The sequence below is a fragment of the Danio aesculapii genome, chromosome 15 (genome assembly GCF_903798145.1).
Source record: "Danio aesculapii chromosome 15, fDanAes4.1, whole genome shotgun sequence".
NCBI lineage: Eukaryota > Metazoa > Chordata > Actinopteri > Cypriniformes > Danionidae > Danio > Danio aesculapii.
In genome coordinates this window covers 30,972,747-30,990,401 of record NC_079449.1, presented here as the reverse complement: position 1 = coordinate 30,990,401, position 17,655 = coordinate 30,972,747, and the positions used below count along the sequence as shown (strand labels likewise).

The 17,655-nt window shown below is 36.3% G+C and overlaps 1 protein-coding gene across 1 annotated transcript in view; it reads left to right on the top strand.

Moving 5' to 3' along the window:
- Positions 1-2,023: 2,023 nt before the first annotated feature.
- snx19b (sorting nexin 19b) overlaps positions 2,024-17,655 on the top strand; it is a 50,243-nt gene continuing 34,611 nt past the window's right edge. The window contains exons 1-9 of the mRNA XM_056473569.1: positions 2,024-2,266; positions 7,264-8,863; positions 8,998-9,136; positions 9,212-9,312; positions 9,439-9,558; positions 11,218-11,339; positions 11,423-11,516; positions 14,646-14,832; positions 16,696-16,825. Of these exons, the coding sequence (XP_056329544.1) occupies positions 7,283-8,863; positions 8,998-9,136; positions 9,212-9,312; positions 9,439-9,558; positions 11,218-11,339; positions 11,423-11,516; positions 14,646-14,832; positions 16,696-16,825 (2,474 nt within the window). The 5' untranslated portion in view covers positions 2,024-2,266; positions 7,264-7,282. The remainder of the gene's footprint in view (positions 2,267-7,263; positions 8,864-8,997; positions 9,137-9,211; positions 9,313-9,438; positions 9,559-11,217; positions 11,340-11,422; positions 11,517-14,645; positions 14,833-16,695; positions 16,826-17,655) is intronic.

Genomic DNA, 17,655 nt, shown 5'->3' with positions numbered 1-17,655 from the left:
TTTGTCTTTCTGACTACAGGCTAAGCCAAAGTGATGCAAATGCTTTAAACGACTCTTCCTTTGTCTTTGGGTGATATTTTCAGGCTACAGAAACCCTTCTGTTGATTAACTTGTGTGGTCAATAGCTAGGTCGGTTTCTAACACCTATATGCCAATTTACCCTGCTGACTCCAATACTGAATTTGCATGCTTTGTTGTCATCTCCCCTCCTCCTAAGACAATATAGACAGAACAGCTTTGTCTCAAATCAGACTTGTGATAAAACTTGCAGACTGCAGACCTCCAATAGGCTCTGCAGACACATGGACTTCTTGAAGACGCTGTATGACTGCAGATTAACCAACATGTCTCAATAAAGAAATTCTGCTTGTTTGAGTCTCCTGGACTGGGTTCTCTCTCTTTTAATCAGTTGTTTTTTTTTTACAACAAACCCAACAGTCAACTTTATCAAATGAAATGAGTGTAGTTAACTCAAAATTGACTGAAAGTTAATTCTACTCATTTAAAAAGAGTTTTGAACTCAGTGTTGAAGGTAATGAGTTAATTAAATGCCTCATTACTTCAACTTAAATGGAGTGAGTTCACAGTACTCATATAAATTCGTTTTTTAACTCAAATGGTTTGTGGCAATTGAGGTTTCCTCAAACGGTTTGAGTTGCCTTAACTTATTGGGTTTTACAGGTTATAGTCAATAAACTTAAATATGACTCAAGTGCCATTATTAACGTGGACATAACTTTACCTTTAGGACATGAGGTTAAACTGCATTTATTACACTATTTTAGCTATATATGATTGCAAACTAGCAGTAATTAAACATAATTACTAGCTTGTTGTTCAGTTAACTTTTACGATGAATCAATTAAATTATATATGGCTTGTTAAATTGTAAACAATGGTTAAAATGCCTTTACTGTTAAGTTATTTATAAATTGTGTTTGCTCACCCTTAAAATGTTTAGGTAACCATTAATTACTAATTTAAAACGTTTTTACAGTATATATTTGACTACTTCTGGCAGATAAAGGCAGACTTAAATATTTGTTTTCTTTCAAAAACATCACAAAATCTTCATAATTGCAAACTTTTGATTTTATCATTCACATAAAAAACCTTGGGCGATGCAGTGGCGCAGTAGGTAGTGCTGTCTCACAGCAAGAAGGTCGCTGGTTCGAGCCTCGGCTGGGTCAGTTGGTGTTTCTGTGTGGAGTTTGCATGTTCTTCCTGCGTTCGCGTGGGTTTTCTTCGGGTGCTCCGGTTTCCCCCACAGTCCAAAGACCTGTGGTACAGGTGAATTTGGTAAGCTAAATTGTCCGTAGTGTATGAGTGTGAGTGAGTGTGGATGGATGTTTCCCAGAGATGGGTTGCAGCTGGAAGGCCATCCGCTGCGTAAAACATGTGCTGGATAAGTTGGCGGTTTATTCCCCTGTGGCGACCCCGGATTAATAAAGGCACTAAGCCAAAAAGAAAATGAATAAATGAATAAAAAAAACTCTTAAAATGTGTAATGTTGATAAAGAAAATTCTATTGGTTTCAATAAAACTGTTGCCCCGTATTGGTAATGTGTTGCCTTCTATTTATGTCATATTAAATCTACTAAATTCTAATGGAATATGTCTCCAAATGCACTAGAAACCATTACATTAAGTTGATTTTAATGTTTAATAGGAAAGTTCACTAAAAATAAAAATGTAACTTACATTTAGGCTTATTCACCGTCATGTGGCTCCAAATCTTCATAAACATTCTTCGAAATATCTTCTCCTGTGTTACAGATAAAAAAAAGAAACTGAAACAGGCTTGAACGAGTGAAAGGTGAAAAAATGATGACAGAATTTTCAGTTTTTGATGAACTGTTCCTTTAAGTTGATTGTGACGTGATATGTAGCCTAGTGGAAAACAGTGCAACTTCCGTGATGCTTTATTTTGTCATTTTGTTCACCATAGCGTATAACTTTGTTCCGTGAGACACACAGGAAGATGTTACTCAGGATGACCCTCTCCCAGTTTCCGTAATGTGTGGTAAAAATAAAACAGCAGAACGATGAACGATGACTGAGAGCTACACTATCGTGCTAGGGCTACAGGGGTCTGTATGACCTCCAGAGGGCGACAAAACGCCGAGTTCATCATCTCATCATCAGAGGCGGAGATGCAGAGGAAGAAGCTGTCAAAACACTGCGAGGCCGATTGAGAGTCGGCTTTTCAACATGAATTGGTTTGGTTCCAAATTTGCACCTTATTTTCCGCACTTATGTTGTTAAGGTAAGATCATTGCAATCCATCATTGTTTTATGGTGAAACACATGACTTATTCTTTTAACGAGTACGAAACGCTAGCCTGATACCCATCAAAACATACACAACGTCATTATTAAACACAAAACGCCCAGGTGATGTCATCATAACTGTAAGGAAAACTGGGCTTTATATTAAGCATGATCTCCTTTTGTATGTTTTTTTTCTGATTTCGACCGTATGTTTTTACAGCATTCGAGTAATTTTTGGTCAAATCGATAACTGTTGACTGATTATTACTTAGACACCAACCCTATAACTAGCTGTCACGACATCAGGAGAACAGAAACCTTATATGGGAACATTTAACGTGTTAAATAGCTTAACGTGGCTTAATGTACCTAAACTTCAACCACAGAAATCCAAATTTCTGTCAAACTTTTCTTGTAAATAACCCAAACCACTGTAAAAAGAACGGGCCCTAATTCCATAGATAAAGTGAAAAACATCACGTTAAGTGTTTTCTCCCCCATTGAAGTCTATTATAAGGAAAAAGCTTAACGTGGCTTAATGTTCCTTAACAACAACCGGAGAAAATCTAATTTCTAGATTTTACTCGTGACAAACACTTTCTGATGTCAAAAGAATGAGCTGTAATTTTAGTGAGTGAAAATTATCACGTTATGTGTTTTCCCCCCATTTTATGGGGTCCATTTTATAAGGAAACAGCTTAACACCAAAAATCTATCAAATTTTACTTGTAATTAACATGAACTAAAGTACTGAGCCAAAGATCAAGCTCTGATTCTGTGGATGAAGTGAACAATGTCACGTTAAAGCCCAATCCCAATTCTATTTTTGTACCCCTTCCCATTGGCCCTTTAAACCGAGGGTGAAGGGCACATTTATAAACGCAACACTGACGACCCATGTCTCCAAACAATTCTTCTTCTTCCACTTGTTTTGCTAACACAACGTGGCGTCTCTCAGCCATCTGAATACTATAACAGGTAAAAAACGTCTCCGAAGCTGTCATGCACGTTAATAAAGTTGCACCGGTTTCACAACAGAGCGCACTGATTGGTTTGAACCAAGTCTTTCTCATGAATCAATGCTGCACACTCATAGACGTCACGAAGTACTCCCAGGTACAGACATGCACTCTCCACGCTGAAATAAATGCAATGATCTCATGGTCATGACGCAGCTTCAAAAATTTGTTTCAAACCGGAAGAACAAATTTGCTCGAAATAATGCAAAAAACAACCAATTTTCACTTTTACGTGAAATATATGTGTGCTAATGGTGTTTTTAGCAGCGTGGGACACATATATGACTGTCAACAGCTCAAAAATGTGTTTTGGTGTTTCGTGACCCTTTAAAATTGACCCCTAAGAGTTGGGACAGCACTACACCACCTGCACGCATCATAATATGTCATCGCGATCTCTTGCTTCATCTGAGATCAGACGATGGCGACTGCTGTAGTTATTCCAGTTGTGCTACTTTTTGGTATTTATCTTCAGGAAATCACTGAAGGCATATATTATGTTATCATAACGATATAATGGCAATAAGATCGTAACAATACTGTGCATTTAACACAGTGGCCATAATCATCTATGTAAACACATCAAAACAACACTAACATTATAGCAGACACTGTAAAAAGGTCATTCCCAGCCACTAGACTTTTCTGACAGGGGATTCAAGTGTCATCGAGTGACAGAATGTTGTGGGACTGCTATACAGGAGTTATCATTATGGATTATAGATGGAGAAATTTAGAATTTTTATTTTAACGTTTTTTTTTTAAAGCATGACAGTAAAAAAACGAACGCAGTTATGAATATATTAAAACATGTGCTTGTTTATTGTAAGAACTCATAATAATGACAAAAAATACTAATTTGTGGATCTCCTTATTGCCCGGTGCTGCGATCCTGCTGTTGTGGCTGGTGTATTCTGGGAAATTTTCTTACCCCTTGGTTTCGAGTGTAGTCCTGAAAAATTTCTGTTCGAAGGACTATTCACCCCTTCCCCTTAGTTCTACGCCTTCAAGCTAAAGAGAATTGGGACAGGAATTAAGAGGAAGGGCTAAGGGGTAGAGATGGGATTGGGATTGTTTTATCCCAATTGAAGTCCATTATGAGAGATTAATGTGGTTTAACTTAAAAACATCCAGAGATGATCAAATTTCTATAAAAATATGCTCATAAACACTTTCTGCTGTTAAAAGAACAAGCTTTTTAAATTTTAGTGCATCAAGTGAACAATATCAATTTAAGCATTCTCCCTATAGAAGTCTATTATAAGGAAATAGATTAACGTGGCGTAACGTACCTTAACACTGATCAGGGAAACCCAAAATTCAGTCAAAATTTACTTGTGATTAACGCTAACTATTGTCAAAAGAACAGGCCCTAATTCCGTTGATGAAGTTAACAATATCACGTTAAGTGTTTTTTCCCCTATTGAAGTACATAATAAGGAGAGGCTTAAGGTAACTTTACAACAATCGAGGGAAATCAAATGTTAAAAAGGTTGTTCATAAAATCTAATTTTATTTATAATAGATTAACCCTTTCTGTCAAAAGAATGTGCTTGCAAATGTCATTGACATCGTTCAACAGCACTGGAAAAAGCTTAGCACAATTTTGTTCACTTTAGCTGTGGAAACGGTGCTTATTCTTTTGCTAGTAAATTGTGTGTGGTTTCTGATTTTGACGATATAGCAGACCTTATTGCCAAGTGGCCACAGTTTCATTGCAGAAACAATAACTATATTACAACCGCTATTTAAAATAAGGGTTCATTTATCGTTTTGTTTTATCGTTTGTTTATTTATTTCCTTTTGCATTTTATAAACCTACAATAAAATATAGAAGAAAGAACAATACAATACAATAATAAAACGTAATAATATAAGTAATTATAAAATAACATTGTTCTTATGTTACCAGAAAAATGCATTATTCGGACTATAATTTTATTGTCAAATAATAGATTGGGCACACTATTAAAACATTATAGATTATGAAGAGTGAATATCAATTACACTCAATTTTTAATGACTATGTTATTGATGGGTCATTGGTTATGCTTTAATGATGTTCTAATGTCTGTCTGCATGTTTTTTCAATCTTTCCAATTTATCATTATCGATATATCTCAACCTCTCCAATGCAAGCATGTTTACGAGATCTCTACCCCACATACCAAATTTGGGTACAGATTCAGTTTTCCACATTCTTAAAATTACCCTTTTGGCAATTACCATACCAAATAACATGGCTTGTCTTTCCTATTTTTTAAACATTTTTAAGTTACTTAATATCTCACAAACAGCCAGAAGTAGACATGGTTCAAGATTTTTTTGGAGGGCTTTAGACAAACATTCAAATATATTTTCCCAAATTTTTTTACTTTAGGATCCATTTCAAGTGGGTTAGGATGCTTTTGCTGTTTTACATCTATTACAGAGTGGAGATACCGGAGGAAAAATATTATGCAGTTTCTCCTTGGAGCAGTATAACCTACGCAGGGTTTTAAATTGAATTAAATTACGTCTTTTTTTTTTTTTTTTATGAATTCAATAAGTTAATATTACCAGGAAAAGTGAATCAAAAGTTCACCCAAAAGGAATATAATCATTATTTGCTTTCCATTCAGTAGCTGAATGATTATTGTCTCAGCTCTTAATTATAATCTGGATTATCATCAGATTTGTTTTATTGTACTCATTGTACTCTATTGTGTATTTTCTTGACAGGCAAGATTAATAAATTATCAATAATCAATTACGCAATATGATATACCATATGGACAAAATAAAAAGTCTCTAACTTCATTTTATGGTGTCACAAAATACATTGTTTACAGTAATATTTTTTCATAATCTTTATGAGCGCAATATTACATGGCTGCAGACTGAAACATGAGTAAAAATATCATTGAAATCATGAAAGTACAATGTTTATGTTGTTGGACCTGTCATCATTAGATTTGAAAAAGTGTTTAATATTTTATTAATGTTTATTTAATATTTCTACATTTTTTTTATCAAACATTTTCCCTGAAGTTCAATAAAAAGTTAGAAGTATGGTCACATGAATGAGTACATTTGATTATATAGAAATTCTTCTTTACATTTTGCCAATATATATATATATATATATATATATATATATATATATATATATATATATATATATATATATATATATATATATATATATATATATATATATATATATATATAAATTATTAATTCATTGATTGTACAGAAATGAGAGTCAGCTAGGTTGATTGTCCTATCCGGCAGCTAGCTCTCTGCAACTCTCACATGGTCGCCCACTGAATCTAAGCAGGGCTGCGCCTGGTCAGTACCTGTATGGGAGACCACATGGGAAAGCTTGTTGCCGGAAATGGTGTTAGTGAGACCAGCAGGCAGCGCTCAACCTGCAGCCTGTGTGGGTCCTAACACCCCAGTATATTGATGGGGACTCTATACTACAGTGAGAGCCGTCTTTCGGACGTTAAACCGAGTTCCTGACTCTCTGTGGTCATTAAAAACCCCAGGATGTCCTTTGAAAAAAGAGTAGGGTTTGATCCCAGCATCCTGGCCAAATTTGTTCTCTGGCCTCTGTCCATCATGGCCTCCTAATCCTAATCGTATCATTATTGGCTTCATCACTCTTTATCGTTATCAGGATATAAAATGAATTATATTGTGAGATGGGATTATGGTCATATCACCCAGCTCTAGTTTAAAATGACTCTTTCCTTTGTATACATAATTAACAATAATTATCTCTAATTTGTACTGTTTTGCTGGCAGGATTGGGATGTATACTACTGCTCAGGAAAATGAAGAAAAAAAATTAACTTTGCTGTGTTTTTATTGGGGCCTTAAGCATAAAAGAAAAGTTTTGTGATGACTGCATCAGGGCTTTTATGGTTCAGGGTTATTAAAAAATTGCTCATTTTCCATTTTCCTCATGTTTCCTCATTTTCATTGACAGGAGAATGTAAACCTCAGCAATGTCTCAGCCTGAGCATCTCAACGCAAGCCCCTGGGGCTTGTCTGAGTTATTGGTCCAGAAGAGGCTGCTTGGTTTTGGGGCACTGCTGGCCTGGATGGTCTTGTTCCACCTTCTGGTCAACGTTTGGCTCCTCTGTGTTTTCACAAGCCTCTTAGTGGTCTTAGGTGGTTGGCTGGGTTCTCAGGCTGTCCTTGTCTCAGACAGCGTTGTTCATCTGGAGCGCTTTATTAAGCTGGAAGAGATCCAAGGTAGTGCTGAGAGTGAACAACAACTGGAAGATGAAATACAAAAGACAGTCGGTAAAATCATACGTGACTTTGTCACCTCATGGTACAGTACTGTTTCCTTAGAGCAAGAGTTTGAGGATGAGGTTCACAATGCCATGATCTCTATGGCCATGGAGCTGAAGGGTCGGGCATCAAGGGTTGACAGGAAAGCTTTGTCCCAGAGGGTGTTAGATCTCTCTGGATGCCATCTTCAAGGCTACTTGAGTGCCAAGGAAAAACAAGAGGTGGACAAAGATGGAGATCTCTGGGGGATGTACAGCAAACTCTGTTCTCCGCATCCTGCTCTTCAGAGCGCTGCTGTCGAAGTGAACTACGTACGGGCCATTGTAGATCTCCTTCTACATGTTCTTGTACCTCCTCCACATTTAGAAACACGAACAGGTCGATTTGTGGTGGGCGAACTTATAACATGCAACGTTATTCTGCCTTTAATGGCAAAACTATCCGATCCAGATTGGCTAAATCTTTTGATTGTAAGCATTTTCTCCCAATCCAGTGAACCCGCTCCAGAACCAGAACTAATAGAAATTCAGTCTCCACCACGTGTTGTATCTGCTCAAGAAAATGCACAGCAAGAACTTGCAGTTCCTTGCGTTTTGACCCTAAAAGTTACTCCAGACACACCCACCATAACAGAGGCCTCAACGCCGGAACTTGCGGCTTATGATGTCATTGATTCCGCAGAACTTTTTTCGCCACACAACCTGGAAGAAGATGAATCTCGGACAACCAAGCCATTTCCTTTGGGTTTTAGTCCCAGGGATTACCTGCGCCTCAGCAAGCCCAATCCATTCTATCAAGAAACCGACTCTGATTTGGAATCTCCTCTAATGGACTTTAAGCGGGGCTCCTTGGAATCATTGGTTCTAATTGGCACAGAGGAGACCCTTTCAGAAAGACTTACCGAATGCATCACTCCAGTTGACCCTTTGTTAGACCTTGAGGATGAACTTCCAACTTACACCAATACGACAGAGAAGGAGCTATCAGCGGCACATTCTGGCAGTGTCCCAGAGGAAGAGTCATCGAGTTTTTGTACTCTTCAGCCATCCGAGAAGAGCAACTCGAGTGTAGACCAGCCCGGCCTGTTAAATCCTGGTGAACTGGCTTTGAATACACCCATCCAGGTCACTTCACCAGGTGGGATGGCGTCTCTGGCACCTTTCAACTTCGAGCCCCTCAGTAGTCCAGAGGGTCCGGTTATTATCCAGAACCTCCGCATCACTGGTACCATCACTGCCAAGGAACACAGAGGCACTGGATCCCATCCCTACACTCTCTACACTGTAAAGGTGAAATAGGGGTCACTTTTTTCCTGAAGAATAAGTAAAAAAAAAAAAGCTTCTGTATGCCATTATTGACTGATCTTTAGTATTAAAAACAAGATGTTAGATAACTTGATGATGGTGATGTGTTTGTTGTGCAGTATGAAACAGCCATGGATTCAGAGAATCCAGAATCATTGCAGCCTTTGGCTTATCACACTGTGAACAGACGCTACAGCGAATTCCTCAACCTTCAGACTCGTTTGGAGGAGAAACCAGAATTACGCAAAATTCTTAAAAGTAAGCAGAGCACATTTCTCCTGTCAGGCTTTCCAAAACAGTGTTTTATTGGTTGTGGTGTTTTGTAATATGTAGATGTGAAAGGGCCAAAGAAAATCTTTCCTGAACTTCCATTTGGAAACATGGACAGTGACAAAGTGGAGGCCAGGAAAGGTCTGTTAGAAACATTCCTTAGAGTAAGTTCTTTTGATTTATTCATTTTCTCCTAAATACATTACATAACCCTGACTATGTTTAATATTGGTTTTCCAATTGACTTAGTGTCTAATTAAATGTTTGTTCATGTCATCCTTTTATTATAGCAACTTTGTGCCATTCCTGAAACCGCCAACAGTGAAGAAATGCAAGAATTCCTTGCTCTAAACACAGATGCAAGAATTGCGTTTGTTAAGAAACCTTTCATTGTCTCACGCATAGACAAGGTACATATGTACACACACACCAGTGCTTCCCACACATAGGCTTTACTTGGGTGCGCTGTCTAGGTTTATTTACAGCCTCCCAAGTATATTTAGTGACACGTTTTTATTCACTATTATTATCATCCTTTTACACTATTTTGCATCCACCTAATATAACAACCAAACATCCGCTATTGATTAAGAAGTGGAAAATCTTCTCTCTTTACCCGTTTTGTTCTGTGTGCGCGTGTACTGTCAAGACTCCCATAGACAGTCTCACGTGTTTTGCAGACCCTCAGAGGAACGCCTGTTTGGCACTTAAAAGATTAGTCCGGCCGGGTTTCTAAATTTACTAAAATGTCTGTGATTCAGCTTTCTAAAGCTGTCGTTTGTTAATCATATGCGTTTTTGCATTTTATTACTTGGGCCTAATTTCACTTGGCTTCACAGCTGACAGCTTGCACACAGTCGCAAGAACGAGAGAAACATTCAATATGGCTCGGGAGCCACATGTGGCTCTTTGACCAAAATATGTGGCTCTCCAGCTGTTTTTCTTCAATTATATTTTAGATTTTTTTAAAAATAGAACTGTTACTAGAAATCAGTTTCCTATTGAAAATACAATTACAATTCTCTTTGTATTGTATTTTCTACAGCAAAATTAATAAGAACTCGGTTTACAATAAAAGGACGTTTCAAACAATGCGCATATGTGGTGCTGTGGTTAAACTTGAATCATGACAACAATAAAGGGCAAGTGATATTTCTTACATTTCTATGGTAATTTACATTTCTATTGTAACCTCACACACGTAAATTCAAACATTATTGAGTGGCTGTATATCTGTAAATTGTCCTTTCTTTATACATTATGATGCGTCATATTTGTTTATTTTTGATATGTGCATAGACATAAATAATGGTTTTGTTTATAAATAAATAAAGGTTTTGTATATACACACACCCCATATGGCTCTTTAAAAAACGCATTAGATAAAAAAAATCTGAAATGGCTCATTGCTGAAAAAAGGTTCCTGACCCCTGCTCTAAAAGGACAAAATAACAGGCCTAAACTGGCTGAAAGATATATGTATACCATTAGTAATGGTTAATCAATGTATTTGCCTTATTTAAATAATCTACAGGTTTTAATCTTGTAATTATTATAATTTTTTGAGATATTGTCTGTTTTTATACATTTTTCTGTCATTTATTTCTCATTTGCTGATCATTTTATTAATTTGATGATGTTAATATATTACATAGGCTATTTTGTATACATATCTTAAATGCTTTGGCATGCTTTGGCACTTGAAAGAGAGAGAGAAGCAGATTTGACCTGTCTGTGGGTGCACATGGCTCCTGAAGAGCATAAAAGAGAAATAGTGGATTTCTTTTTTCTATTTTAACAGTCTTTTTTTTATTTTTTTTACTTTAACCCATTGAAAAGAAACGGTGTATAACAGTGTCACAATAAAATGTAAAAAAATAAAATTTTATTATGTTTTGTTTGTCGCATATAGTTAACTATTTATGTGATGTGAGTAATGGTGTGTTTCATTCCGGCTACCACAGCAAGTGTATTTTAAACCTGTGGAAAGCACTGCACACTGTATGTTTTGCCTGAAACCCTTTACTAGAATGTCTTTTATGATTTGCGTTCACTGTGGGACTTTGCAGATTGTGGTAAATGCCATAGTGGACACACTGAAGACAGCCTTCCCTCGCTCAGAACCACAAAGCCCTACTGATGACATTGATGGAGAGCCTGATGGGAAACTGTCCACTGACAAGAAGTCCAAGTATGCTTCTGCTTTCCTGAATTGCATTAGTTTAAATTATTTCCTTCATTACTAATGCACAATTTTCTGGGGTTCACTTCTAGGTCTAGAATGAGGTTCTCTAGTAAAATCGCACCTGCTCTCAATGTGTCTGACATGAAACCCAACGTGCTTTACTGCTTTGATGAAAGCAGCACTGTAAGTAGAAGTAATCATTTCGTAATTTTAACTCAAATGTGAAGACAAGATGAGACATAGAGTAGCTCCTACTTCTTACAAAACAGCCAATAGTGTTTCATTTATATCACAGCTGTGTCAGTCAGAATCATTAAGCTAAAGCGCTCATGACAGCTACAGTCCATAATAGCAATGCTGAGTATGTCATTTTTCTGTTTTAAAATACAGCTTTCTGTGTAATACAAATGGGTCCGATATATTTTGTGGTCCGTGCCAACTCATGCATAAGATCCACTTTGTGTTGCCGTCTCTCTGGGTTGAAGCAAACCATGTGCATGCTGCTGTGGTTTTTGTGACATTAATGCAAAACCAGGCTTTCGTAGAAATTGTATTTACACTTTTTAAATAATTTGTCCCCCATATATTGTACTATTCACCATGTAAAAACTGAAAGTGTTTGTAACATTTAATTTTAATTCTCCTATATATTTGCAAGTCTTTAGGCAGACCATTGCAATAGCGTCTTCTTTTAGATACTAGAGAGCATTTGATTGGTCAGATTCGATGAGAAGCTGAAGTTTGAGGTGACGTAAAAAATAAATAAATAAATAAATAAATAAATAAATTTAATCTCTTCTTTTGTTTTTTGACATTAATGTGATTTTTCACTAGTGATGAGCAGAGTGAATGTGCAAAATCACTCCCTGACATTAGATGGCGCTTAATGAAAAAGAAATCCTCCAGTATTTAAGGGGATGCTGCTCATCGTTACACTTCTGACATTAGCTTTTGCACAGAAGTAGTCACCCTCACACTTTTCCCTGTGTATTTATAGCGTTAGCCATGCAAAAAATGAGTGACTTGCAATATAATATACCTTGTAGTAATGCTAAGCTCTGCACTAACATTAATAATGTGCACTTTAACACTGATGTAAAATTTTGGATAAATGCACTTTAGACACTACGAACTGTAACACAACAAACAGCTAGGCTTACAATTATGGTTAAAATCAAGAGCATTTTGATTGACTACTACAAACTGGGAAAACATCAGATAACCATGTCAATGCAATTAACATTATAACACCTAATACTGCTGAATATATCTAATATTTACACATTTGCCTGAGGAAGGAATGATGGCGGTAGTTACAGTTACTATCTGCCATAACATCTATGCCCTTGCATAACATTAGCTTTCGCTAAAAATAACAGCTAGCTATTTATTGATTAGCAAACCATGTTATGCCGTACCTGTTAACACTAAGATGTAAAAGTATGGGACAACAATTAGCTTCAAATAGAAGACATAGCAATCATTAGAAAATATTGACAATAAAATAAAAGATTTTGCCTATTAAAATCAATGGTCTATACAGATTAAATCAAGTTATAAAATCCCATTCTCCCGTCTTAGGAGAGTAGGTTATATTATTATTATTATTATTATTATTATTATTATACTACCGTACTTCTATTTAGTAGGTTATACATGCAGTTAATTTAATGTGGGCTTATTTTCTTCTGAATTCATAATATCAACTAGTTTTAAGTATAGTGGAAGTTACACTTTTTTTTTTCTTCCCCCGATTTTGGCACCCCCCTGGACGTACGGCGCCCTTAGCATTTGCCTATACTGCCTATGCCACGGGCCGGCCCTGGCATTAGCTGTTCCACTTTTGCTTAACTTCTTCCACCGTAGCACAAAAACACCTGAGGTCTGATTTATAAAATTTGTGTGAAATTAAAGGTGAACCTACACCAGAATAAATGTTTATTATTTGTTAATCATTATGGCTCATATGATGATTTAAATAGGTTCGTTTAATTCAATTTTTTGATCATTTGAAAAAAATTTTATCACTTGTGGGCAGTGGCGTACTCACATTTCAGCCTCTGTTTTGTGCATACACCACGCTTATAAATGTTATAGATTTACAGGAAAAAGTTGCAAACCATGAAAGAAAATTACTTGAAATTAAAATCACCATTGAATAAAATTTGCATGCTATGCTACACCATTTTTTTGCTTGAGAGCCACCAAGTATTTCTTTACTGAAACTTCCCAAAGCATGCGAACAAAAGCACCATTCTAATTGGTTGGCCAGTTTGTTAATGTGCACATCAGCTGATTGGTGGAAAGGATACAGAGTGATGAACCCAATTATGATATGGGGATGGTTAGGAGGCCTTGATGCACAGAGGCCATTGGGCAAATTTGGCCAGGATGCCAACCCCTACTCTTATTCGAAGAACATCCTGGGATTTTTAATGACCACAGAGAGTCAGGACCTTGGTTTAACGTCTTATCTGAAAGACAGCGCTCAATGAGCAGCATAGAGTCCCCCGCATTAGGACCCACACAGACCGCAGATTTGGCGCCCCTTGCTGGTCTCATGGAAAATGGCTGCAGACAAACTGTCAGAAAGACTCATGGATAATTGAAATTAATGTGCAATCTTTAAATCTCTGATATTTAAATCTCCTGAATCTTTAAATCTCTGATAGTCTGTGTGGATTTCTACTTACTTTTGTTAGTGTATTACTATGTGTGTATGGATGTATATATGTACATGTATGTAGGTATGTGTGTACGGATATGAATATGTATGGGCAGGTATATATGTATGTATATGTACATTATTTTCTATAATATTATACACTGTAAATATACCCTGTTTCTGAATGGGCTGGGGGGGTTGAGGAGTGGATCTTGTTTTGTTTATTGGAAAGAGAATTGCAAAGATGCTGTGACTACTCACATATAAAATCTATTACAATTTAATAAAAAAAGTGTTTGTTTTTTTTTTGTTTTTTTTTTTTTAATAAATGAAGCATGAGCACACATTGCTTTGCATCTTATTAACACAACCAAGCCATAAAAATACACTTTGGACCACCCCTTTATGCTTTTATATCTGGCGTTTTGTGCATCGGTATACACACTCACACCAATGTACTTTAGACATGAGTCCATAAACATCTGTGATAAGTGCACACAATAATGGTCCCAGTGTGCACAAGCACATATCAATATTAACACCCAAAAAACCCAGTCAATTTTGATTTCATGGGGACTTTAATTGATTTTCAATGCCACCCAGATTGACGCTGCTCACTGTGCAACTGTCATTTGTTGTTTTTGCAGGTTTTCAATGGCTTCTTGTTGAACGAGCTGGAGAGCTTCATCTCAGAGAAGGAGCGTTCTGAAGGTAAAGCTCTAGGGTTTGATGCTGATGCCGAGAGAAGTGTTGGCTCCGGACCTAAATCGGATATGAAAACCTGTATGTGTGCCAAACCACAGCTGGAGAATGCACCTCCCTTCAGTGAATCTGGTAAATACTTTTGAGTAAGAGAAATGATTATAATTATTGTAATAGTACTTCAGATCAATGACATAATAATCTAATCACAGCTGTTCTTTTGTTAAAAGCTCACTCAAATGGATGGTTTTTCAATCAAGGACTTTAAATGCAGTGTACAAGTCATGCAAAGATTCAAGTTTTAGCCTTCGATTTAGCCCTAGATTTAGCCTTAGTTTACTTTTAGTTCTAGCCTTGAAAAGAATGACCAGGGGTCTGATTTTTAAATTAAAATGTATTTACTTAAACAATGATTGTGGCTCATATGAAGATTTAAAGTGGTTCAGTTAAGTCTGAAAAATATTAAATATGTTTACTTACAGTATATGTGTACAGCCAGTGTGCGAATTATACGTTGACGATCAGGGGGGTTAACTTTTCGTTTAGTTTGTGTAATACATGCTTCAGTCATTTTATTCATTTAATTATTTTTAATTACATCTAGTCTATTAATAAAACTTATTTAAATTTTCAGTGTTTTGAGCGTATTTAGTGTATCCTGACCTACGGTATCCTCTGATTAGCTGTTTCAGATGTTACTGTAGGTCAAACTATACAAACTGCATCTAATTTGACTTTACTTTCAGGTTACATGTAGATACAAACACCTATTTTAGGAGAAAACGGTTTTGTGAACACTTACGATGTCTATCGGTGCTCTAGATCTGCCGGTTTAAGACTGTTGAATGAATTTATTGTCGCATAGACTAACTGGCTCGATTACGCATTCACAGTGGGATGAACCATTATGGGGTGGTCAAATGGATATTTATATAGTGGACTATTTCTTGATATTAAGGGCTGACCCCCCCATGCATCTGGTTTTGATGTCCTTCAGGGGGATCAAGCTTTAATTAAGGGAATCAGCCCCTCCCAAACCCTCCTGTAATTCGCACCCTGCTTGCAGCTATGCACATTTTCCAGTAACGTTTGTTTTTTATAGATCACAACATTTTCATGGAAAGTGGCATACGCGTAGTTCCACCCTTGTTTTGTGTGTATGTCACATTTATAAACACGACCATAGGACATTCTTTAAAAAGTTCTATTTTTAGTCTTCATTTATTATAAGAACAAAATCAAGTCATATACAGACTTGGAATGACCTAAATGTTCTTAAATGGTTGACTTTTCTTTTTGTAAAATTTACTTTTAATTGTAAGGTGTCTACTAATGTTTCAGTTTTTTTAGAGGATTAATCTATTAAACTGTTGTGCACTTCAATATTTCTCAAGGCAAAGTTTGTCTTAAAGTTTTTATTCAATTAACTAATTCACCACAGTTCATTTTGTGGTTCCATAAGGCTCAACAAATGAATGGTTTCCAGTAAAAACAAAAAAGAACGTTTAATATTTTGAATGAACATTTATAATTAGACTTTTAAAAATGTTATTATACTTTTAATATTCATATAATTATATAAAATATTTAAATAATCCACTCCCTTGATGAAGAACCACTTCTTTAAGCACATTAAAAAAGTAGAAGTGATTTATCATATTATACTGGTTAACTCTAGAGGGCAGCATTGCACTTTGATAATGTTGTTGTCGCTTGCTTTGATGAAAACCAGCTCTCACGAGTGTGTTTCATCCAAAACATCAAGTCATTTCATGTTCCACAGTATAAAAACATGTTAGTTATTTAATCTGAGTGTGTTCATATTTTATATTTTAATTGTATTTGTGGACATGGAACATGCTGTTCTCTTAATTCGTCTATTCTGGGAGTTATTTTGCAAACACATTTTTAAAAAAGATTTTACCAACATCTCTAATCGTAATTTCCAGCGGTGACCTCATGTCTTTCTGTCGCCTGTACCTGTGTTGTGTACAGTTGAGGAGACGGCTCTATCTAACCAGGCCCTGAATATACTGTGCATGCTAATGAAGAATCAGTGGAGCTGGCTTTGCACAGAAAACATCCAGAAAACCATCAGAATGCTGTTCGGGACCCTCATAGAAAGGTGCGTATACTCCAGTGATTGGAGCAGTTCTTGTTCACTGTATTCCCCAAAGCATTTCGGCAGTGGTTTTTGAAGTAAACTGTTGTCCGTTCTTATATGTAAAATAGATTTTAGCTGTTATTAGCGCACATAAACAGAACAAGCTCAACACATTCATTTTTCTATCATTGTCCAACACAGCTGCTGTCTCTGGTGTGGAAAGAAATGTGTTTTTTTCTGGACCTGGAGGTCTGGACCATAATCATCTTATTTAGGGGTGGTTGATTTCATGGTTTTAAATTATGATCGATTTTGAAGAAGCATTTTTATGTTTGCTAACATATTTTTAAAAAATTGTCAACATAAGTGAGCATAAGTGATTTAGAATTCAGTCAAATATTTCAAAACAGAGTTTCATTTTTTATTTTCATGAATATGAACTTGGTGTTAAAGAGCCCCTATTATGGGTTTTTGAAAATGACCTTCCATGCAGTGTGTAACACAGCACTAAGTGAATGAAAACATCCAGCTTATGTTTAAATCTGAAAGTACATTGTGTTTAAAACTATTGATTCTTTAACAAAATAGTCGACTTGGAGTCTAATTATTTAATCAAGTTGGGTTCGGATCTTTTGCTTGAACGTGTCAACATCGATACAGTACATCACCAAATATGAAGTTCCAGATCCAGTGAAATGTGAACGCGCTTTCCCTTCAGACACTAGCAGAGTGTGGGGGATCATGGGACTGATCACTGACAGATGGAGAATCGGCTGTGGGGAATAAAAGGTTCATTTTCAAAACAACACCACACTATAGCCAACCATATGTTGTGTTTGTTCCTGTCATTT